This window comes from Cyprinus carpio, chromosome B25 (genome assembly GCF_018340385.1).
Source record: "Cyprinus carpio isolate SPL01 chromosome B25, ASM1834038v1, whole genome shotgun sequence".
NCBI classification, from domain to species: domain Eukaryota; kingdom Metazoa; phylum Chordata; class Actinopteri; order Cypriniformes; family Cyprinidae; genus Cyprinus; species Cyprinus carpio.
Window position 1 is genome coordinate 10,356,499 of NC_056621.1, and position 24,738 is coordinate 10,381,236.

The following is a 24,738-nucleotide window of genomic DNA, read 5'->3' on the forward strand; positions in this document are numbered from 1 at the left end:
ACAACCAACAAAAAACTCAAAAACACACCAAAACAGACTGCAAGAATTCATTCATGTCTGTAAAACAAAGGGTGTTGAATGAATAACAAAGTTTTCAGATTAAAGAAAAACAAATAGGTTCAAGAAATTTATTTGATATATTGTAATCTACATTGAAACATTGTAGATGCAATATATTGCAGAAACATTGTTTGCCGCTGGCAGAAGCATGCAGTGAAAAGGCTTAAATAAATTACTGCCTACAAACAGAACAGCTTAACAATCCCGTCAGCCTTTTAATGAAAATAAACTCTTTTATACAATACAAAAAAGAAAAAAAAAAAGGAACAAAAAATAAATAAAGCTGTTCCACATTGCCAGAGAGAACATCTTAAACTGTTAAATTATCATGAATGCACACATTAGTGGAATGTATAATTAATCCTTGTCGACTGTTAGAAAAAATTAAAATGAATCACTTGGTAAATAAATCAAGCTTATTAAATTATAAACTAAGGATTGGATACTGTTAAATTCGGAAAACTTTAGTGCAGCCAGTGGCAATGAAATGTTTGCATTCGGAGCTACATACACAAAGCATATATTTATGGGGATAAATTACTGAACCAGAAACCCAAGAAGTAAAATTCTTCATTGCTTGTAGCTTGCAAGCAATTATAGAGTTCAACTACATCAGTCTTCATATTCTCAAGTTCATGTGGTCAGAACACTGGAGGCCGTATCTCCAAATGTCCCCTCATCATTTCCATTATCAATCCATAAACCAGAGTTGCATAAAATTTGTCTAGATTCCAAGAATCAGCAAATCGCTTGTTACCCTAAACGTTCACTGGCGACTGCAATATCCATTAGGTCTCTGTCAGATCGCAATGCCAGGAGAACTACACATTTGATACAGATCTGTATCTTCATACAATCATGTTTAGTTTAGCAGGTAAAACTGGAACAAAAGCAGCTTTTTTATTATTGATGTTTGACAAACCATCCCTGGATTTGTCACACGCATTGACGGAACTGCAGCGTTAATTCTTTTGTTGTTACTTTTTTTTTTTTTTTTTTATTAATGCTGTTTCTGTTCTTCTGCAAAAGGTGGCGCCATTTGCACACTTTTCTCCTGCCGTTTCTGTCTGTCGGGTGGTTCAGCGAGGTGGACTCCTCAGACTCCTTGGATATGTGACCGCAAACGCAGTCTCAACCTGAAGAGGGCAGAAATATAATTCATCATCATCACTGTTCATTTTGATCCTTGTTAAATATGCTTAATTCAACTGTGGGATTCAGCAAAATAAACTGACAAAGAAATAAAACTGGTTTATGAAACAGCTCCCACACACCTCATCATAAAACATAGCAGTAAAAACTAGATACATGTTCATTAAACCGGAGCTGCTAGCTATTAAAATTTAAATTACTGACTTGACCTTAAAAGGCTGCTTTAAAGCCTGAAAACTGGACTTTCAATCAGAGATGCAAACAAGTGATGCGGGAAAAAAGGTGAGAACATTGCGCAGATCAGGGGCATGCTCCACACTGAATTTCTTTTAAAGATTTGCTTTACATGCAGTTTTGTAGTTACTTAAAAGGTTTTTTTAATTTTTTTATTACCTTATAATAAATAAGGTAATAAAAACACATTATATTCCACATACTGTACATTATTGTTTCTCCTTTATGCCCTGCCTTGTGTGAAGTGTGGAGTTTTTACGAATCTTATGAGTCTTGTAGTTTTTTTGTGATGTGATTGGTATGATATGTGGTGTGTTGTGTTTTTTGGAATATATCTAGTGTTTGGTGGAAGTGTTATTGCCCTTAACATATTGTGATGCCCTGTCTGGCCGGAGCGACGAGACATAAACATATAAACATGATTTCTAGTCGTGTCTTCTTTTGGAAGGCCAAACAAAGTAGTTTCGTGGCCTTGAGTGAGCGGAGGCCGGAGGCCTAGAGTGAGCCGTGGCCGGCTTGAGTGAGCAGAGGCGGGGGCGGGCTTGAGAACGGCGCGGCTGGCGGGTTCTATGAAGGAGCGTCTGTTGGCCTTGCGGCAACCACATGTGATGACACTAGGCATGACTTCACTTCGTCCACGGTGAAAGCCGATCCTGCGATCCAGAGTGCAAAGTTGATGTATTTCCGTGTTAGAACGAGCCGTTTTAGGAGGGCGTGGTTTTGTCTTAACTTTTATAAAGAATATCTCTTTGCATTTGAGACTTAATCTTTGCTACTTTACAGATCTTCTTTATGCACCAAGAGCTTGTAACACTCCAAAGAGAAAGGAAAAATTGAAATCGCATCATATGACCCCTTTAAGTACAATCTTTTTCATTTCACAACATATTAGAAGTGTTTTGTAAAAAACATTGTAGTTTTTTTCTAATTTGTTTTTTTTAAACTCTGTCTGGTACCTGTGGTCACTGTTTGTCATCAGTCTTCTGCTCGACTACTTGGGCTTGGTTGCTGTGCTTGACTTTTGAATTCTGTTTGCTTGAGCCCATAGGGTCGGCCCCTTTTTCTCTGGGTGTGGGCCCCGGGGGCAGTTACTGTCGGGCTTGAGTTTGGGGTGGAGGTCTCAGAGTTGGGTGGGGTTGATGGTGCAGGGGTGGGTTGGTGTGTTGATGGGGTGGGACTGGGAGTGGACGCTTGACCTGTAGAAAACATATGATGGTGCTTCAGCCAAAGTACTGTCCTGACTAGAAGAAATATTTGTTTGGTTTTAGAGGTGAAGGGATGATTAGTTATTAACATTAAGGGTGAAGTCTGGTTTATGCATTTATTTTCTTTAGTATTGTACAACTTTTTTTTTTTGGGAGATCAGGGAGTGGAGTTACATTTTACTTTACAGATAAAAACAAAGCATAGCTAAAAAAACTGAAAGCTGCACAGTGGATCCTGTTAGTATGATGGATGATTGACGTGTCTCACCGGCAGTGCTGCTGCTGGCCTGAGAGTCATCCGACATGGGAGGCTCCGCCTCTTCCTGGATTGTAGGGACTGAGGCGAGCAAACCTGTCGAGAAAACAGAGAAAGAGGCTTTGTTGCAATTTTTTCACGTCAATCAAGTTGTCATCAGCATACAACTGCATAAATATACAGATGTTGCATTACAAATAATCATCTCTTCGCTTAAAAGTTAGTTATCAAGCATCTCAGTCGTAATTTAAGCGAAGTGTAGGACTAAATCTTAAGTGACGGTCTTAGAGATGATTCACGACACTTTGCGGTTCCACAAACGGGATTTTGGATGATGACAGGCATGGACCATTCTCTGAACAGATTTCCTTATTTAAGAATATTCTCAGATAAATTCACGTTGAATGGTGAAATTCCTAAGAGGAGGTTACATTCAACACACATTTGACAATGATATACACAGTGGAAATGAAAGATAAACACATTTTCCACCATGTCTTAATTATAAATTTAAACCAGTGTGTGGTTAACTGACCAGCCTTTAGGGTTGTGCTGATAGATGATAGTCAAAGATATTGCCTGTTGCTGATGATAACAAGACAATTATTATAAGTGGCAACTCCTAACCACTTGAGAGACCTCTCGAGCTGTCTTAAATAACTGGTAGAAGGAGAAAAGTAGGAGAAAATTACATGAATTCTCAGCACTTAAGAGTAGCTTGATAAATATGGGCCCAGATATCTTATGTATCTTGTCTTTTAAAATGGCAGCTTTGAAAAGCTTTTTCACTTATCGCACCATTTGCAATCAATTTTTAGCTATTATAGCCTCTGCATATGTAATATTTTCCATTTTGAGTTAGCAAGTATGATCACTTCTCTATGCAGTCTAACTACAAACTATCTACGATCTCCATCGGGGTCAAAAACAAACTGCATCATTACAGTACTTAGAGCTACTGGGTCAAAGAAATTTAGTGAGAAATGACAGTAAATTACTGTACTGTAAATTACTGCAACTGCTTATATAACCCCTTATACGAGCACTTAATATCATCAGAATGGTCTTTTAGTTGGTGACAAAATGCTGTAATTTCCTATTTCCTCCATAAGAGGGCTGTAATAAACCTTATGTCATGATGGATAGGTACACTGTGTTACTCACTAAGGCCTCTGTAGTGCGACAGCTGCTGGTAAACTTGCTTCATTCGTTCGATGTTGAGTCGGCTGCTCTCAGCATGGTTGATCATAGGTTTAGGATAGTCCACACCCACAATGCAGTTGGCCGCTTTCTGCACTGATTCTGGAGCGTTCCACGGCTCGTAGATGTAGCGGTTAGGATAGTCTTTTAACTTCGGAATGTACCTCCTGTAAGTGAGAATATAAGAGTTTTATAACAGATGCAAATGATTGCAAAATAATTTTTTTTTTAAAATAATAATTACATGCATTTTTTTAGAAATTACTATATTAGTATTAAAGGCATTTTATCATTTCTTAATATTTGTTATGGCATTTTGTGTGCACCACAACTTGATGCAGCTTGTTATTTTCCAAGGTTTTCTTCTGATATTCCTAATTTAGAAGTCTCCACAATGTCACAGTAGCTCTTTTGAATATGCACAGTGGAAAGGCCTGAACCTGTGGTGGTTAAACTCAAAATATATAACACCACAGCCAGTGATGTAAGACATGCTTAGGTGTGGTTCAGGCCTGGTTTGTGTACCTGATGTAGTCTCCGGTGGGATCTGTCCTGCGGCCAAAGCCCACGGGACAGTAACAGTGGAAGAACTGCTGGAAAAATGCACTGCAGGACAGCCACATCCAGCTGCCCGCATTCACGCTCCAATCCGCATCCAATAACAACTCCTCAAACACCTGAGAGAAAGAGAGACAGATTAAGAGAGGAAAAAGGAATAAAAAAGGGAAAGAAGGTGAAGTTGTGCCATCTTAATTACTTTCATTCCACTTTCCCAGCTGATCCACAGGTCTCCACGAGTGAGGAAACAGGCTACGGCATGTCTGGCCAGGTGGTGGATCCAGCCTTCCTGTCTTAGCTGGGTCATGATGGCATCGATCCAAGGGAACCCTGTCCGACCTTCTGCCCATTTAGCCAGCGCCTCAGGATTGTGATCCCAGGGGATCTGCACGCAGATGGGGTTTCCCTCCATATGGTCAAAGTTGGGGTTGTTGGTGCCTGCTGTGTAGAAAAACTCTCGCCACAGCAGCTGGCCGAAGAGCGAGAGGGGTGGACTGGAGCGTCTCCGCAGCTGGACAAGTGCAAGAGGTCACGAAAACTATCACAAAATATTCTTTTTTTACTATGCTGTGGCAGTTCTACACCATGTCTTTTATAAAAATACATCCATATTCCAGAAATTAATTCTCATATTACTGCCACATTTTCATTATCTTCTACAAAACTAACTTATGAACTATCTACCTATCATACTTTTTTATGAGTACTGAAGTTCCCATGTATTATTTTGCATCATTATCTGGACCAACTTATTCATTTTAATTAGTTTTGTAAATATATTCATATTAAGATACTTGACTACTTTCAAGCATTTCAGCATCAACCTTTAGATCAAAAGGACTTTTAAGATCATAAGAAAAATACAATCAGTCAAGTGTGTCCAGAACTTTAGCTAGTAGTGTATATTTATCACTTTTTTTGTGGTGTCCCCCAAGGTTCTATTGTAGGACCCTCTATTATTCAACATAAATGCATCTACTGGCAAGTGTAAATATTTAATTTGAACATCAACTTCATGATTTCTATACTGGCTACCCTTAAATATTAAACTTCCACTTCTCTAAATTACAAACGATGCCATAAAATAAGAATGACTTACCTTCATATAAAGTTCCCGCAAATTGTAGTAAAAGACGCGACATGACAGACAGCCGAATCGTAGGTAAGGACTAAGTCCAGTTGGGCTTGCGAACAGTGATTGAGCCGTTATTCTAGGCCTCTCGAAATTTGCTACCCAGGCCTGCATCAAAATAACATGATTAAATCAAATATAAAAAAAATCATAAAAATGAAAAATAACTATTTTTGACAGGTCTATATAACCATCCTTCATTATTATTTTCTATAAATTTAAAAATACAACTGCATTTCTAGTAAATAAGTCAACATAATTAAGAAGTATAGTGATTATTAAAATGTATTCTAAAATGTCTAACTTCATTAAGTATCACCATGGCTCACCTTTCTGTCTAAGTGTTTATTTAATCTTTCCAGGGCTTCTGTCTCACCACCCTTCCATACATGTGAGCTGTCACCCTGAGTCTTAAAACCCAGCTCCTCAAGAGAGGGTACGCCATAACGTTCATCATGATTTTCTGAGATTTGCGTCGGACACCTGGTCATCTGTTCTTGAGTGATAGTCGGCAATGGTTTCCTAGGAAGTTCGAGCCTGTTCACAATGGCTTGAAATCTCTTGAAAGTGAGAGGGGGGCTGTGGTTGTTCATTTCTATGATCCTGAGAGAGAAGCAAAAACATGTTTCAGATTTCCTAAAAGCAGCTATTTTCACTCCAAGGTTGAATATTAATAGAACTCAGAAGGAGAAATGTCTTCATTTTAAACCAGTTTGGTTTGATCTTGTTGACTGAGTGTTCAGAGCGTTTTATGGTAGATAATAAATAATTTTCAAAAGGCATCACCAAGTTCATTTCCAGTAAAAGTTTGAGCGAACTGATAGGGCTGTCAGAGACCCAATGTGTTTTATGTATGTGGATTACACAATAACAACATTTAGTAAAAAACACATGCATTTTCTTCTTTCTTTTTGAAAAGGAATATATTAATTAAGCAAGGAAATATTTAATATTACAAATGCTGTTCTTTTCATCAAAGTATCCTGAAAATCACAGTGTATCATGGTTTCCACTAAAATATTGAACAGCACAACTGTTTTCTTTATTGGTAATAATAAATGTTTATTGAGCACCAAATCAGCATACTGGAATGATTTCTGAAGAATCATGTGACACTGAAAACCAAAAATTCAGCTTTGCCATCACAGGAACAAATTTAAATTCTTAAAATACATTTTAAAATATATTCAAAAAGAAAACAGTTATTTCAATTTGTAATAATATTTCACAACATTGAAGTTTTACCTATTTTCTACAGATAAATTGAGCATAAAAGACTTTTTCAAAAACATTCCTACCTAAAATCACAAACTTTTAAACGGTAGTGTAAATTAAATACACATTATTTAATTTAATTATTAAAAGTAAAATACTAGCCTATGAGGTGGGATCAGTACAAATCTGAACTACTGGAAAAAAAAAAAAAAAACAACAACAACTTGTTGCCCTGATTGACATCAATACAACCTTGTTTGATTATAGGACATACCAGTTCTAGAACATTCTATAACACCGATCGGTTTTAAATAACCTGAGGTTGCCTGGCAAAAAGCCCAATTTTATTCATGAGGAAACAAGGTCATTAAAGTATAGTCATATTCGATCAGTTAGGAAAGTAGTTAGGGAAAGGTAACATTTCCCCACATTCTCCAAATGCAAGCACATATGCCTGTCTGCCTCTGAGAGACTCAAAGAGAGGAGCTAATAGTCTCAGTGGCTCCTCTACGAGAGAAACAGCCTTAACACAGCCTGTCCCTTATTTATAGTCCTGATCTTATACAACTCCTGCCTATATCCGTCAGGGATGGAGCCCCTGCCATTGGCTGGTTTTCTCAGCACGGTGTGGAATCAGGGGCACGCGCGTGCTGGTCAGGAAACGCCTGGCACTCTCTTGCACATGTTTGCAGTGGTGACTTGCATGCTGAGCTATTTCACCCTCCCACCCACAGCACATGTTTCACCGTGTGACCGCCAGAGCCGCTTTCCACCATCAGATGGCAGCAGCGAGTCTCATGTTGTCCAGGAGAGCGACAGACGTCATAAGCACACCGCACATGCATTCACACACGCTTATGCTTGCAAGCTCATTCTCTTCCCCTCTGAATGAGACGTAGAGTCTGGGCGCATCACCAACATCCATCCCATTTATGTAACCCACGCAAAAGGCCACTTGTTTTACATTACACGTCAGAAGTAGTGGTATCTGCAAGATGATCTGAGAAGGGCAGAGTCATTCTCTCCTGTTTGGTAATACTCAGAAAAGACATGAGAAAGAGAATGTGAGTTGCACATAAACAAAAGTGCAAGCCAGGGTCACGGTACTGCTTAGTTCATTGTTATGTCACATTATGCTAAAAGTGCTGGCAAAGTTTACTGAGGAATCTAGTCAATGATTAGGGAATGTTGCCCTATGACTGCACTAACAAGGAGGTTTTTCTCTCTGGCCCAGTAATTCAGATTTGTATCTGTCCTACACACAAAAATTTTTTTCACTGTCCCTAATACAATTTTTTTTTTAATTTGAACTTTATGTAAGTAAATTGTATCAGTTTTTATATTTCATTAATGTTTAAAGTTTTCCTAAACTATTTGTCAAAAAACAAACAAACAAACAAAACAAAAATACATCCATAAATATATTTTCCATAAATAAATACAACTTGTAAAAGCTGGAAAAAAATATATGTATAATTTGTTGTTAATTAATATGTATAATTTTGTTGTTATTAACAATTTGTATTAAAATCTAAGTATAAATAATACTATAATATATTTACATGTACACGCACACAAGTTTCCAACAATACATTTCTAGCTAAATAATAGCTGGAAATAATACTCCTATGCAATTACATGAAAGCTATGAATTTGGTTAAAAAAAGGGTTTCATACTAATAAATCACTTATACTTTACTTATAACTTCACAAGTATGGATGTCAATCAAACCAATTAACACATAACCATGACTGAAATTGTTTTCAACTGATAGTAAAAAAGTTAAATGAGCAAACCAAAAGATTTGTGCATATTTCAGTAATAATATCTATGCAGAAAAAAGAGCCAACAGCACACATAACGTGTTGCCTACCTAGCCTGATGGGAGAAAGGTGCATGAGTAATGAACAAAAGATGAATTTCTGAAATTATATAATATCAAATAATAACTGCCCTATCAGGAAATGTTAATGAATTTTAGATTAGTTTCTCCAATAATGCTTATATAACGCCTGGTCATTAACAGTCTAAAATGGCATGCAAATGTTGGAGAACATGAGAAACATGGGCGCCGTGTCAAACCCATTGCCACATTTATCTCAAAAGAATAAAAAACTGAATCTCTATGATGGCAATTGAGACCTGAGTGAGTTTGGAGAGTCATATGATAAAGTGTCTCTCAATGCTGTTCGATGAGAGCACTCATTTAGCTACACTTGTGAGGGGCACGTTTCTGAAAATGTGATGTGAGGGGTGATGCAGTAAAAGAATAAATTGGTATTTCTAAATATTACAATATTTTACAAAACCGTACTCTTAAGCTTATCAGGTCTGTGAGGGAAATAATAATTTCACTATTTGTATTGATTTGTCCGAACTCAGAATGCTTTAAGAATGTAATTATGCACCAAATTTCAAAACAGACTAAACAGGGCAATAACAATAAACATACGTTTCAGTTTTGAAAAACTGTATGTTTTGTGACATTGATATCAATGTAATCTCACCATGGCTGATTCCTGATTTATGTAAATTACTGTTCAAAATCTTGAGGTCAGCAAGATTTTTTTTAAAGAAATTAATATTTATTCAAGCAAATGATCAAAACTGAAGAAGACCTTTATAATGTTAACAAAGATTCCCATTTCAAATAAATTATATTTTCTTTTTTTTTTCTTTTTTCTATTCATCTAATAATCCTGAACAAAACATATTACGGTTTCCACAAGAATATTAATCAGCACAACTATTTTCTACATCGATAATAATAATAAATGTTGTTTCTTGAGCATCAAATCAGCATATCAAAATGATTTCTGAAGGATCACATGACACTGAAGACTGGAGTAATGATGCTGAAAATTCAGATTTGCCATCACAGGAATACATTTTAAAATACATTAAAGAAAACAGTTATTTTAATTTGTAATATATCACAATATTCAAATTTTACTGTAATTTTGCTCAAACAAATGCAGCACTGGAGAGCGTAAGAGACTTCTTTCAAAATTATTTGAAATAGTACTGACCCTAAATTTCAAACGGTAGCGAACAATTATAAAAATCTTAAAATACTTATGAGTGGTCATGACTAGTAAAACAAGCTCATAAAAAATATTGTTAATACACTACCTGTCAAATATTGACATGCTTGGGTGAACTTAATACAGACAGTTTTATGGACAAATAAACTGCACCTATAAATTAATTTCTTAATTTCTAAGTGTCTGTGTATGTGTCAATTTTCCACGAGCCGTATGTGAGTTCAATTCATCACCCACCTGTCTGGACTGTAGAGCGTGTGAATGTTTCGTACCGCAGTTTCCACACCGTATTCCTGTGCCATTTTAATGATGGCTGCATCTCTTTCTTTGCCATAAGGCTCAGAGTCATATTCAAATGTGAGACGTGTGACATTCCACTCCTAAAAGAGACGAGAAATCAGATATATGTTAAAGAATGATACAAATATTAAAACCAACTAGAACAACATCAAGGTGTAATATCTTTACCCCTTATTTCTAACCATGTAAAAAACAGTACATAAAAAAAACTGTTACATAAAAGTGAAGGCAAATTCTTGGGAGTTAACATCATCGACAAACTGCTGCTTTTGACAGAAAGCACATCTGGTGATATGATAATTTAGTGTTACATTACCAAAAAAGGCCTGAAAAGGAAAACCATTACTAATCATTTCAAAACCCTTTTACAGATCGCACAGGTAATCGACACAAAAACAGACACTGTGCCGCTCAGCTGTTCAGAAGAAGTGTACTGTAGGCGGATTCTGTGACTTCTTGGTTATACAAGTGCACTTTGAAGGGCTGGTGTGCTGGTGCCCTCACCCCTTGCATAAACAGCACTATTAACCTGCCAAAGGGTTCGTACAAGCCACTTGTCTGATGCATTTGCCGTGCTTGAGAGAGAGAAGACTGCTCCGACTGCATGAAAAGGAGATGTTTTGTAACAAACTACTCTAAAATGCTGGTGTAAATCGATCAGGAGTCAGGACTCTGATGTTTAGCTGATACTGGAGAATGTAAATGAGAAATTTAAGAGCTGTGGGATGCATTGAACTTTATTACTTTAGGTTAGGGTTTTTTTAATAGTTCCCTAAACCCAAGGATGCACAATGGTAAATAGATGATTGCCTTAGCAAGCATAGCTAGTCAACATTCATATTATTCAGGGTTCCCACAATGAATTTCCATGACTTTTCCAGGAAAATGAGGTATAGGATTTGAAAAATATATATTTTTTTAGAGATTGCACACACAATGAGCAGTTTTGAACCACAGCATTGGAGAACATTACAAACCTTTGAATGGTTGTGTATTTGTAATATAAAAAAAAATGACACTGTAATTATCATACTAGGTTACCAGCTTACAAGCTCACAAAAAAAAACAAAAAAAAAGATGATGTTGTTTTTTAATTAAAAATACATGATATGATAAATACTAGACAAACGCAACACAAGGTTTGTCATCCTCCATGGAGACCATCTCTAAACACTTTGTGATTAATTATTCTTATCATTATAAAACAAAAACTACTTAAGCTGAGATTTCCACCAAACACCGGCCTTGTCACACTGCATGCTTTTATTGTGTCTGGTTCCAAATGGACAACACTGGAAATTGAACATCATTTTGATGAATCCAAGATGTTTCTTCCGCTGATACCGTGGTGGACCAGCGATCACAACACCCACAGCTTCCTCTACACTAGTCTTCCAAGCAGACCACACCTCACTGTGTATATTATGGAACCATAGAAACCAGCCAAGAGCTAATGTTTGCTAAACTAATTAGCCAGAGGTTGATATTTGGCAATATGTTTTAAATCAGCATTCAGGCTTGTGTTTTGTATTTGTAGATATCAGCCAAGAGCTAATGTTTGCTAAAGATACTGTCATTGTAGATACATTAAAAATGAGCTGATGTTAAAATATGCTCAGTTAAATCCACTAACCACAGTAAACACATGATCATACCGAAAAACTCAGCATTAATTATGCACCAGTATATACTGAGACCTGATGGAAACTTTCCATGCTTCAAGTTGAGACATAACGTTTTAGATTTTAAAAGCCAAAGTGAGACAAAAAGACACAAGACAAATATCCTGAGAGAAATACAGACCTTGAAGAGTCTCGGGAAGACATCTGTTGGCTGTCCTCGCACCACAAAAAGCCTTGAATTCAGTTTCCTCAAACTTGTGTCCAAATCTTCTAAAGACTCCAGTAAAAATCTGTCAGAGAAAATGTCAAACATTAGAATATTTACAAAAGTTAATATGAACATTCCATGACCCTGTAAGTAGTGCTAAATTTTAGAAGTTATTATTAACTAATAAGAGTTACCAGGAGTTATTTCTCACTAAGGAAGTGTACGTGTTAAAAAATATTATATATATATATACACACACACATTCTTTTATATATATATATATATATATATATATATATACATATCTTTTATATATATATATATATATATATATATATATATATATGTGTGTTTTTTTCTGTCAACTGTGTAAGATAAAATCAATTTACACATTTAACGTAAAAATGCAAATGATTTTATTAATATTAATAGAAAACATGAATTAAAAACACAACAGATCTGCCTCATTGTCATTTGTAAGGAAAACGAGAACGATGCTTAAAGACACTTTGCGATAGATTTATACATACATTTTCATAAAGTTTTGTAAGACCTGTTTCGGACAAACGATTTTGGTGTTTTTGAACGAAATGGTTAAGTGAATGATTCAAATGATTGATTTATAAAACGCTGCTCGTCGCCACCTACTGGCGTTACTGAAAGAGTCATTGAACAAATCCTGTTGAATCGATTCAGAAGATTCGAGTCACTGGCATGAATCAAACCCCCTAATAAGAATCTTTTAACTAAAAAATATTTGATAAAACTCAACTTATTGTCTGATTCAGCATGAACCAGGTTTAAAGCAATAAACTTATATACGTTTGTTTTCATAATTACATAAGCAGAAATGGATGTTTACAAAATTAACTATCGTCAATAAAAAGATTCAAAAGTCTGGCGGCGTTTTGAAAGGTTATACGACAATGCTCTGATACGTATTCCATTAAAATATTTTTAGCACTAGGTTATTCATTCATTCATTCGTTCATTCACACACACAATTCATCTCACAGCATGCCTGGCAGACAGCACACGTCTCGCGTGAGTCGCGAGACTGACTTTAGAATCTTTTTCCTACGTTTTTATAAATTCTGTCTCCAAACGGCATGCGTTTGACTTCACCGACAGACACATTCAATGACGCAATAATGAAATTGGTAATTTTAGCTGTTATATAAAACCAAAGTGGGCGTTAGCAAAACGACTAGCCTGTTAGCTTCCACATAACTTATTGGTCTGAACGCTGTAACCACTATTATACACATTTAATGCAATTAACAATTAAGTCAGCGCGTATTTTTAAAATAGAAACATACTCCATTGGACTTATAGATGTTGAACTGAAGTGTCCAGCTGACTTGTAAAGTTCGTTCACCTGCTGTAAACCTAGTCAATATTTTACTCTTTTTGTAACATATATGGGTACTAAAAAGTCAGAATGTCATGTTTGTGCTTAAAAAAAGATATCTGCACAAGTATTGCCTTAAAATTACACAGCAGAGCCCCAGCTCCCATGCACACAGAGTCAGCGCGTGTCAGGGCTACAACACAACAGCGGCGGTGCGAAAGAGCCACCATATCTACCCTTCACAATTACACCACACTTCCCTAAACTAAAACAAAAACACACTACAACATGTTGATATAAATTTATTATGTTAACTCCCACGTTGGCCGAGCCTGCGAACCACGGGTCCAAAATATAAACACACCGCACAGTATCCGCGCCATTGAGAGCTTCCTGCAAAGCCGGATTATCATGAAGCCGCAGCCCTTTGCGAAACCAGTGCACGGAATTCACCACCATAGTTGCACTTTATTCCATCCTAAAGGTTGAGTGAAGTCAAAAAGCGTAAACAATCCCCGATTTCAGCCGTTCAGGAGCCACATTATGCCTCTGTGAAGTTTGAGATGAGAAGCAGCCACTGTAGACGCTCTGGTTTCTTCCATTGGGCAGCACAATGACACGTGTACGGATTACCTGCTATTGGTTCAGCCCCACTGTGGAAGTCCAGCCCCGTCACGTTTCTCTGGTGTTGTTCGCCGTGCTCGTTGGAAATAATCGCCAAATTATGACATCAGGATCATGCAACTGCTAAAACACGCAAGGCGCGAGCGTTAGTGTTCTGAGGTAAAGACGGCAAGTCTTTGTTAAATATGTGCACTGGGCATAACACGAGAGGAGATGACGGAAATGGCAAATATATGCATCATATACACATGTATCCCAGTTGTGGATATAAGCATAAACTGAAGAAACGCAGTTGCGTTGATGTGTTTACAATTAAGTGGTGTTTAGCGCCACCTCGTGGTAGTTCTTCGCATAGCCGAGTGCTCAGATAAAACAAGGTCAAATTGTGGCCGTCAAATCAAGTTTGCCTCACACATCTATGGCCCATTGCTTTTTTAATTTTTTAATTAAATTTTTAATTTTATAATATGGAATTATAGTTTTGTTTAATTTTTTTTATAATTTGTTTTATACTGTAGTATAATACATTATTACTGTTGTTGTTGTTATTGTTGTTGTTGTTGTAATATAATATATTCTTCTTGTTGTTTTTGTTGTCGTTAGTAGTACTAGTCATAATAATACTGTATAATGAATATATTTATTTATAATGCATATTAGTGTATATTAACAGTAACAATGTAGTATATACTGCACTACTATAATATATTGTTGTTGTAATATACTGCAGTATTATTATTGGTGGTAGTTGTGTTAGTAGTAGTTCTAATCATAATCATTTATAAATATTATTGTATGTCAATAGTGTAACAATGTAATCTATACTGTAGTATAATACATTATTACTGTTGATGTTGTTATTATTGTAATATAATACATTCTTCTTGTTTTTGTTGCAGTTAGTAGTACTAATCATAATAATACTGTATAATTAATATATTTATAATGCATATTAGTGTACATCAATAGTAACAATGTAGTATATACTGTAATACAATATATTGTTGTTGTTGTAATATACTACAAAATGATTATTGGTGGTAGTGCTGTTAATAGTAGTACTAATCATAATAAAATTGTGTAATAATTCAAAAAAAAAAAATTCACTTCCTGTCCTGTACTTGCTGTGTAAACACAACTTTTTATTTGCTTTTCTAATTGGCAGGCTACAATGTGTTTTCTTAGTGTCACTTAGTTCAGTGTTAGCGCTGTACATTTCTTATTATGTATATATGAATATTTACAATTTTACAAATTGCCTGTAGATGGCAGCAACCACGTTTATTATGCATTTTTGGAGACATGAATAGGGAAAGAAATTATATTTCAATATTCTATTAAATATTATATATTATGAAAATCTTTACAATTATTACTCCCATTATTACACTTCTTTTTTCATTACATATTGCCCCTAAACACATTAATATGCAAATTCGATTTAGTTTATAGATACATTGTATATAATGAGAAAACCCGTTTATGGCCATTTTACACACCTTTTGCTGAAAGAAAAATGGTATATTGAAGCATTCTGTTATAACATAGTTGAGAATCATCTCTATACAAAGGTTGTTAAAAAAAAAAATAGTGAAAAATAAAAATGTATTGGTGATTTAAAATATCAATTGTTTTTGCCTATGCATGTTCATTCATGTCTTTTATTATTCTTTTGTAAAGAAATTGAGTCCCGATGTCCTCTACTGAGGACATAGCATAACTTATGAACGATACATCTTTTTTTATTTATTTATTAAATTTTTTTTTAAACTATTTTTAATGCTCTATACAATGTAAAGACATGGAAAAAAATTTTTTTCTCGGGTATTAAGAGGTTAAGTGTTTACATGATTGGTTACACTTTATTTTGATAGTCCACTTTAAACGTTCTACTAACTATAAGTAACTTTGTAACTACATGTCTTTTGTCTTTTACATGTAGTCTTTTCAGTCGTTGGTTGTCCGGTCACCGTTATGTTATGTATTGTCACGTTATGCTGTGTTTTCCCTCACCATTCTGCCCTTGTTCTGAGTTTGTTCATTAAATGAAGTGAGTTTGAACTGCACCTCCTGTCTATGCCTTCCTTCCTGCATCACCATGACACTGATTGCCACCAGTGATGGACAAAAAAATTTAATAAAATTAAAGGGGTCATCGGATGCTACATGCACTTTTACAAATTGTTTGAACTGAAATGTGTGTTGGCAGTGTGTGTACACAACCACCCTATAATGATAAAAATCCACCCAGTGTTTTTTTAATCTACGAAAATCTTTACCTCTTTCTCAAATCGAGCCGATCTCAGATGCCTGTCTGTGACATCACAAAAACAGGCCCCTCCCACGATAGTTTGATTGACAGCAAACAAAAGCATTTCAGTACAGACTGGACTGGCGTTTTACTTAGACCCGCCCTGAGTGAGCTATACAGAGCAGATGACGCCTAAGCGATTGAGGTGTTCTGTTGCTGGATGTAATAATGAACATAGCAGTCGTCATTTACTCCCGACATTTACTCCCGACAGCTGAAGACGCAGTGGATTACGTTTGTATTTGAAGGAAATGAGCCCCGATCTACCTAAATGCATCTATGTTCGCACAAATCATTTGTGATCCAGATTCACCTACGGAAGTGAGTTTAAGGTTTTTTAATGAATCTTTGCAAATCGCCTTTCCTAATAATGTGCTAATTAGCAAGTTTCACAATGAATGCGACTAAATTAAACAGTTCCTTTAGAGAGCGGTTCTAAAGAGAGGGGCGGGGTCAGCAGAGCTCATTAACATTTAAAGGAAAAATGCTAGAAAATGGCTTGCTCTGAAAAGAGCTGTTTTTGACAGGGTAAAAAATGTGTTTTTACACTACCACTGAGAAATTTTAACCAAACTATGTAACAGACTTTTCATTAAGACCCTAAAGAATTATATCAACTTGTGAAAAATGGACATCCAGTGACCCCTCTAAAAATATCTGTATTCTGCAGTTCTTCCCTGCTGTACCGAATATGTATTCTTTTCAAAGTATCACTTCAAAGTTATAAATTCAAGTATTGTGGCATTTTGTAGGGTGCCACAAATTTATTACAATTTTCAAAGGGTGCCGCGATTAAAAAAAGGTTGGGAAGCATTGTATTAGACTATAACGTGACAGTCACCATAAGGGCTAAAAGGAAATGAAAGCAGTATGTGTTAAAAGATATATGTTAAAGGATGTAGTTCACTGAGCATCAATAAATGATAAATGTTAGGAATGTCATCATAACTGAAACATTGCCTTTGGCTATTCTTCAGGGATAATCTTAAGCAAGTTTATGAGAAGAATTCATTTTGTAGCCAATCTACATTCCGGACTTCTGATTTGATGGAAGGGAAAAAAACTAAATTCTTCAGATTTGTACAAACGTTCATAGCAAGCGAATCTCAACATAGAGAAGGGCTGTCAGCAAGCTCTTAATTTAAAATTAGTTAGTGCTTGTGATCAAATGATTTTTTACATTTTTTTTTTTTAGCAGGTCTTTGTCGACAGGACTACATCAGACTGCAATATCTAAATGAACTTATCCAGCTATGCAGTGTTCAAGGAAGACTGTGATTCTACTTGCATTGGTGTCCATACCAATTCAATACACAGCAATGAAGATTTTAATAGATTTTTATGTGCATAAATGCCCGTTTCGTAACCTTTTGAACTGTGGCTTGGGACAGGATGTGAAGTCCTTTGATCGGATGTGTGATGAGTACCCGTATTTTAGTTGCAATTCCTCCAGGAAGACTAACATTCTCATCTTGGCGACCCCACGCAGCGGCTCCTCTTTCTTTGGACAGTTATTAAACCAGCACTCAGATGTTTTCTATCTTTTTGAACCACTCTATCATGTCCAAAAGATCTTAATGCCTCACCCTACTCCGAGCAGATATGCTGTTGAGCACAAGTTGATGCTGAAGGCTAGTCGTGACCTTCTTAGAAGCTTGTACAACTGCGACTTGTATTTCTTAGAGCGTTACATCAAGCCGCGGCCGGCAAAACATACCACGGATAAACTTTTTCGACGAGGAGCCAGCAAAGCCCTCTGCTCTATGCCAGTCTGTGATGCTTTCAGCCCCAGCGATGGCAATATAGAAGAGGGGGATTGTGTTCGAAAGTGTGCCTCCCTTAACTTGACCCTCGCTACCGAATCATGTCGGAAAAAACAACATGTGGCCATTAAAACAGTGCGTATTCCAGAGCTCAGTGATCTTAAAGCTCTGATCAAGGACCCTCGGCTTAATCTGAAAGTTATCCAGCTGGTGAGAGACCCGCGTGGGATATTATCTTCTAGGATTGAAACTTTTCAGGACACATATCGCCTATGGCAGATCTGGAGAGACACGGGTCGTAAACCTTACAACTTGGATTTGACTTATCTCATGACGATGTGTAATGACTTTCTGAACTCGGTGTCCACTGGCTTGAGCCGACCGCCGTGGCTTCGTGGACGGTACATGCTGGTGAGATACGAGGACCTGGCCAGGAATCCACTCCAAAAATCCAAGGAGGTTTATGAATTTCTTGGTCTTTCTATGGAAAAAAATGTGGTAGACTGGATACATAACAACACAAAAGGCAATTACATTGAGTCAGCTGTGCATAAGTACGGCACATTGAGAGACTCAGCAGCCAATGCAGAGAGCTGGAGGTTAAATTTGTCTTATGAAATGGTTAATTACACACAAACTGTCTGTAAGCACATTTTAGACAAGCTTGGCTACAAAGCAGTTAACTCCCCTGAGGATCAGAAAAACATGTCACTCTCGCTCACTGAGGACAAAACCTTAATACCTTCTTTGTAATATAAGGTAAAGCATGCACAACTATTTTTCTACATTTATATTCATGGCATCACGTAAATGAAGCTTTGCACAAATGATTTATATACCTTGGAGATCTCTGTAGTTTTTGTTATGTTGTTTGTAGTTTTTATGTAAGTTATTTTTTATAATGCAGAAGAATTATCATTATTTAGTCAAAAGGTTTTAATTTTTCATTGATTCAGTGTGTATACTGTAGATTTGTATTTAGTGTCCAAAGACAAATGTTTGGCTCAGTTTATATGATTCTTTGCTCTTGTTAAATTCTTAATTAATAAAAAGACAAAGCAAATCCACTTTTTTCACTTTTTTATGCTACGATTATTTTGTCATTCGCACTTAAAAATAAAGGGTGTTTTTGCAGCAATGCACAGAAGAACCAGTCTGAGTTCTAGAAAAAAACTTTTGTTGATAAGTTCTAAAAGATCCACCCTAACTTAAAAATTCTGTCAGCAACTGAACCTTCACATGGAGCATGATTGACAGGTGATCTGACCAATCATAATGCAGAATCTGCTAATTTCGCAGACAAACAAATCAGACAGGAGAATAGATTAACGCTGTGGATTTAAACTTGAAAAATTGTACATGTATGTACTGACGTCTTTCCGTGGTTGGAATGTAATGCCTTCTCATGTTCATTCCTGTTTATTTTGTGCTTTATATGAAAAGATGATCGATTCATGACACATTAAAGAGCCACAAAACAATATTTATTGTTCAGTTTTCTAAACTGCAGTCACCACAGTTCTCAAAAAAACCCGCAGGTGGAAATCCAGCTGGGAGGGGGTGGGGGGAGTGGGGTTTGCAGGACCCCCCCATCTGAGGGTTGTCCTGCCTAAATTTATGATTAAAAACCATGCTGTGTATTGTAAATAACAATGTTTTATACTTTAAATAATTGTGTAAGTAGTAAAACAACACAAACGCAAATGGGCAAAAATGTGTTTTAGGTTTAAAAACATTTTAGTCTCCCCCTCCCTTGCCTCACAGTGCTTTGGTCCAAATGTCTGCTTTCCTCTTTTACATCACCTCAGTTGCAGAGTCAAGAGGTTGAGCAGGTGGCTGTCTGGTGCAGTCTTAACAACCTGGAGCTGAACATGCTCAAAACAGTGCAGATGATAGTGGACTTCAGGAGAAACCTCCCGGCACTCTCCCCACTCACCATCATAGACAGAGCTGTGGCTACAGTGGAGTCATTCAGATTCCTGGGAACCACCATCTCTCAGGACCTGAAGTGGGACAATCACATTGACTCCATTGTTAAAAAGGCCCAACAAAGGTTGTACTTCCTTCGCCAGCTGGGGAAATTTAACCTGCCACAGGAGCTGCTAAAACAGTTCTTCTCAGCCGTCAACGAGTCTGTCCTGTGTACTTCAATAACTGTCTGGTTTGGTTCAGCTACAAAATCAGACATCAGAAGACTACAGAGAACGGTTCGGACTGCTGAAAGGATTATTGGTGCTCCCCTGCCCACCCTTCAAGAACTGTATACATCCAGAGTGAGGAAAAGGGGTCAGAAAATCACTCCAAGTTATCCCCTTTTTGAACTTTTGCCATCTGGCCGGCGCTTCAGAGCTGCAAATACCAGGACAGCCAGGCACAAGAACAGTTTCTTCCCCCAGGCAATCTACCTCATGAACAGTTAAATGTTCCCCACTTTATGCAATAAAAATGTGCAATAACCTTATATTTATTTGTTACCAACTCCATCCTAGTACATCCCTGCATCTCAATTCCATTCTATCATCTATAGCACAACTGTACATACAATTTATTTATTTTTCGATTTATTTTTCAATATTTGTCTATTTATATTTACATATGTGTTTTATTTCTGTGTGTTTTTTGTTTTTGTATACTGGAAGCTTATGTCACTAAAACAAATTCCATGTATGCGCAAGCATACTTGGCAATAAAGCTCTTTCTGTGTTATGAATTGTGAGAAAGGACCCAAAAGCGAAATGCAAGAAAAAGTCTTTAATAAAGAAAAAGCAACAGTCCAAAAAAACAGAAATCCTCTTCAGAGATAAATTCCAGCCACAGCCGTCAATACGATAAGGCAAATAAAAATATCCTCATGAAAAACAAAAAACACAGCAAAGGGAACAGGTCTGGTGGCGTGAAGCCTCAGTCTCTCAGAGGAGGTACAACACACGGCTGGCAGGTAGGAAGCTCAGGCTGGCAGACATCAGCAGGTAAACTGGACAGAGTGCAAAGCAGCCTGATAAACAGCAAACACAGAGTAATAAATGGTACAGACCAGATCCAGACAGGACTGAGACTAGACAGGTACATAGAACGAAGAGCAAGCCTCTGCATAGATGACTCTAGGAATAATCCGGCAATGAAGCAGGGGAAAGGGAAGCTAGAAGTAGCAAACACAATCAGAGGGAAAGGAGAACAGGTGTGAGAGAATTAACACAAATGCTGATAGCAAACTAGAAACAGCTGAGGAGAGTGAATGAGTAACCAGTAGAGGGAGACAGAGACGGATACCAGGACCATGACAGTACCCCTCCCCTAACGAGCGCCCCCTGGCGCTCCCAAGGGAGGAGCCTGGCGGGCACGGAGGAAATTCTCAATGAGCGAGCGGTCCAGGACATCCCGGGAGGGAACCCAGCTTCTCTCCTCAGGACCATACCCCTCCCAGTCCACTAAGAACTGGTGTCCACGACCCCGGCAGCGCATATCAAGGAGCTTACGAACCCTGTAAACCGGAGCTCCCTCGACACGAACGGAAGACAGAGTAGGGCGAAGAGAAGCACGCACGACAGGCTTGATGCACGACACGTGGAAGACCGGGTGGATGCGACGTAGGTTAGGAGGTATTCTGAGTCTGACAGTAACTGGGTTGATAATCTTAACGATCTGAAATGGACCAATAAACCGGGGAGCCAATTTGCGGGAGACAGACTGGAGTGGCAGGTTGAGGGTGGAAAGCCACACTCTCTGACCACAAATATATCTCAGACTCTTGACACGTCGCTTGTTAGAGGCTCTTTGGGTGCGAACCTTAGTATGACAGAGAGCTGACCTCACCCTTCTCCAAGTACGTTTACAACGCTGCATAAAGGCCTGAACTGACGGCACGTTAGATTCAGTGTCCTGAGAAGAAAACAGGGGGGGTTGATACCCCAGGCAGCAATGAAATGGCGACAGACCGGTGGCGGACGTGGGCAGGGAATTATGGGCATATTCTGCCCAGGGAAGCTGCTCAGTCCAGGACGCGGGGTTACGAAAAGCCAGGCTGCGCAAGATACGACCGACAATTTGATTGGCTCGTTCAGCCTGACCATTAGTCTGTGGGTGAAAACCCGACGAAAGACTGACGGAAGCTCCGATTAAACGGCAAAATTCCCTCCAGAACTGGGACGTGAATTGAGGGCCCCTATCAGAAACCACGTCAGAGGGGAGACCGTGAAGCTGAAAAACATGACTGACCATAATCTGAGCTGTCTCCTTGGCAGAGGGGAGTTTAGCGAGTGGGATAAAATGAGCCGCCTTAGAAAATCGATCAACGACGGTAAGTATCACAGTATTACCCGCCGACGGAGGAAGCCCAGTGATAAAATCAAGGGCGATGTGTGACCAAGGACGTGACGGGATGGGGGAGAGGTCTGAGAAGACCCGCTGGAGGGGAGTTGCTTGACTTAGTCTGGGCACACACGGCACAAGAGGCAATAAAGCGACGTGTATCTCGTTCATGTGTGGGCCACCAAAAACGTTGGCGAATACTAGCGAGAGTACCCCTAACGCCGGGATGGGCAGTTAATTTGGACGTGTGACCCCACTGAAGGACCGCTAAACGTGCAGAAACGGGAACAAAAAGGTGATTCTTAGGAACATTACGCGGAGAGGTGGAGTGAGAAAGAGCACGCTTAACCAGTCTCTCGATTCCCCAGATGGCAGCGCCAACTACGCGACCCTGAGGAATAATAACCTCCTGGGTCGAGGGGACCTCAGAGGAATCGAAAAGACGGGAAAGAGCATCAGGTTTCACATTCTTAGAACCAGGACGGTAAGAAATTGAGAAATTGAAACGAGTAAAAAACAAAGCCCACCGGGCTTGGCGTGCATTTATTCTTTTAGCGGAACGGATGTACTCTAAGTTCCTGTGGTCAGTCCAAGACAATGAACGGAACGGCGGCCCCCTCCAGCCACTGTCTGCCATTCTCCCAAAGCTAAACGAATGGCGAGCAGTTCACGATTCCCCACATCGTAATTACGCTCTGCGGCGATAGGCGGTGAGAGAAGTAAGCGCAGGGGTGAACCTTCTCATCAGAGGAGGAGCGTTGAGAAAGAATAGCACCAACGCCCACCTCTGAAGCATCGACCTCGACTATGAATTGTCTAGAGACGTCGGGGGTCATAAGAATAGGAGCGGTAGTAAAAAGAGTCTTAAGAAGGTCAAAAGCCCTCTGGGAGGAGTGTGACCACCTAAAACAGGACTTGACCGAAGTGAGAGCTGTCAACGGCGCGACCACTTGGCTAAAGTTCCGTATGAAACGTCGATAAAAATTAGCAAAGCCAAGGAAACCTGAAGCGCAACGCGAGTGTCAGGGACTGGCCAATCAGTGACCGCCTGAACCTTCGTAGAGTCCATGCTAATCCCCTCTGCCGAGATAACAGACCCGAGAAAAGTAACTGAAGGCGCGTGAAAGGTACACTTCTCAGCCTTAACAAAGAGTCGGTTCTCCAGAAGGCGCTGGAGGACCCGGCGTACGTGTTGTACGTGAACTTGGAGAGAGGGAGAAAAAATCAGAATGTCGTCAAGATACACAAAAACAAAAATATTAAGCATATCTCTAAGAACGTCGTTAATCAATGCTTGAAAAACTGCTGGAGCGTTGACAAGGCCGAACGGAAGAACGCGATATTCAAAGTGTCCTAAAGGTGTATTAAACGCTGTCTTCCATTCGTCTCCCTCCTTAATGCGAACTAAATGGTAAGCATTGCGGAGATCCAACTTTGTGAAGACCTTTGCTCCCTTCAAGAGCTCAAAGATTGATGACATAAGCGGCAAAGGATAGCGATTCTTAACGGTTATGTCATTCAGCCCTCGATAATCTATACAGGGACGCAAAGAACCATCTTTCTTCTTCACAAAGAAGAATCCCGCACCGGCGGGAGAGGAGGAAGGAACAATCGTGCCGGCGTCAAGGGAGTCAGATAGATACTTCTCTAACGCTTCTCGCTCAGGAAAGGACAGAGAGTATAGCCTTCCACGGGGCGGGGTTGTACCAGGAAGGAGCTCTATACTGCAATCGTAGGGACGGTGGGGGGGGAGAGAAGTGGCCCGGGAACGACTGAAAACCACCCGCAGGTCGAGATACTCCTCCGGGACCCCAGTCAAATCACAAGGTTCCTCCTGAAAAACAGAGACAGAAGAGACAGGGGGGAATGCTGACGTTAAACACTCGACATGACAGGACAAATTCCAAGAAAGAATAGTGCCCTTAGACCAGTTAATGTGAGGATTATGTCTTACGAGCCAAGGGTGCCCTAAAACTACAGGGAAAAAGGGAGAGTGAAAAATTAAAAAAAGAAAGAATCTTGTGGTGGTTACCAGAAACAGTGAGAGATAAAGGAACGGATTCACAGAGTACCCGAGGGAGGGCGCTACCATCTAGGGCGAAAAGGGAGGTGGCCTCCTCACGTTCCTTCAAAGGAATACCTTGTTCCAGAGCCCATGCCTTATCGATGAAATTCCCCTCTGCCCCTGAGTCAA

The 24,738-nt window shown here is 38.7% G+C and overlaps 2 protein-coding genes across 2 annotated transcripts; one reads left to right on the top strand and one right to left on the bottom strand.

Moving 5' to 3' along the window:
* Positions 1–114: 114 nt before the first annotated feature.
* LOC109066089 (cryptochrome-2-like) lies at positions 115–14,408 on the bottom strand. Its single transcript, XM_042753525.1, has 12 exons — positions 13,845–14,408; positions 13,762–13,764; positions 12,161–12,271; positions 10,295–10,437; positions 6,127–6,400; positions 5,765–5,905; positions 4,865–5,176; positions 4,633–4,784; positions 4,072–4,274; positions 2,920–3,003; positions 2,403–2,642; positions 115–1,196 (listed from the first exon to the last, which is right to left on the bottom strand). The coding sequence occupies exons 1-11, from the start codon at positions 13,995–13,997 to the stop codon at positions 2,422–2,424; spliced, it is 1,797 nt and encodes a 598-aa protein (XP_042609459.1). The 5' UTR covers positions 13,998–14,408; the 3' UTR covers positions 115–1,196; positions 2,403–2,421.
* Positions 14,409–16,712: 2,304 nt separating this feature from the next.
* Positions 16,713–19,034, top strand: LOC109111289 (carbohydrate sulfotransferase 1-like). The gene has a single exon (XM_019124231.2). It carries the CDS (start codon positions 17,727–17,729, stop codon positions 18,987–18,989), a length of 1,263 nt encoding a protein of 420 aa, XP_018979776.1. The 5' UTR covers positions 16,713–17,726; the 3' UTR covers positions 18,990–19,034.
* Positions 19,035–24,738: the final 5,704 nt, after the last annotated feature.

Coding starts and splice junctions, on each gene's coding strand:
- LOC109066089 (XM_042753525.1), bottom strand. CDS start 13,997: ATGGTGGTGAATTCCGTGCACTGGTTTCGCAAAGGGCTGCGGCTTCAT. Junction 4,275..4,632: donor CCCACCGGAGACTACATCAG/GTACACAAACCA, acceptor TCTCACTTACAG/GAGGTACATTCCGAAGTTAA. Junction 2,643..2,919: donor GGCCAGCAGCAGCACTGCCG/GTGAGACACGTC, acceptor TGTTTTCTACAG/GTCAAGCGTCCACTCCCAGT.
- LOC109111289 (XM_019124231.2), top strand. CDS start 17,727: ATGCAGTGTTCAAGGAAGACTGTGATTCTACTTGCATTGGTGTCCATA.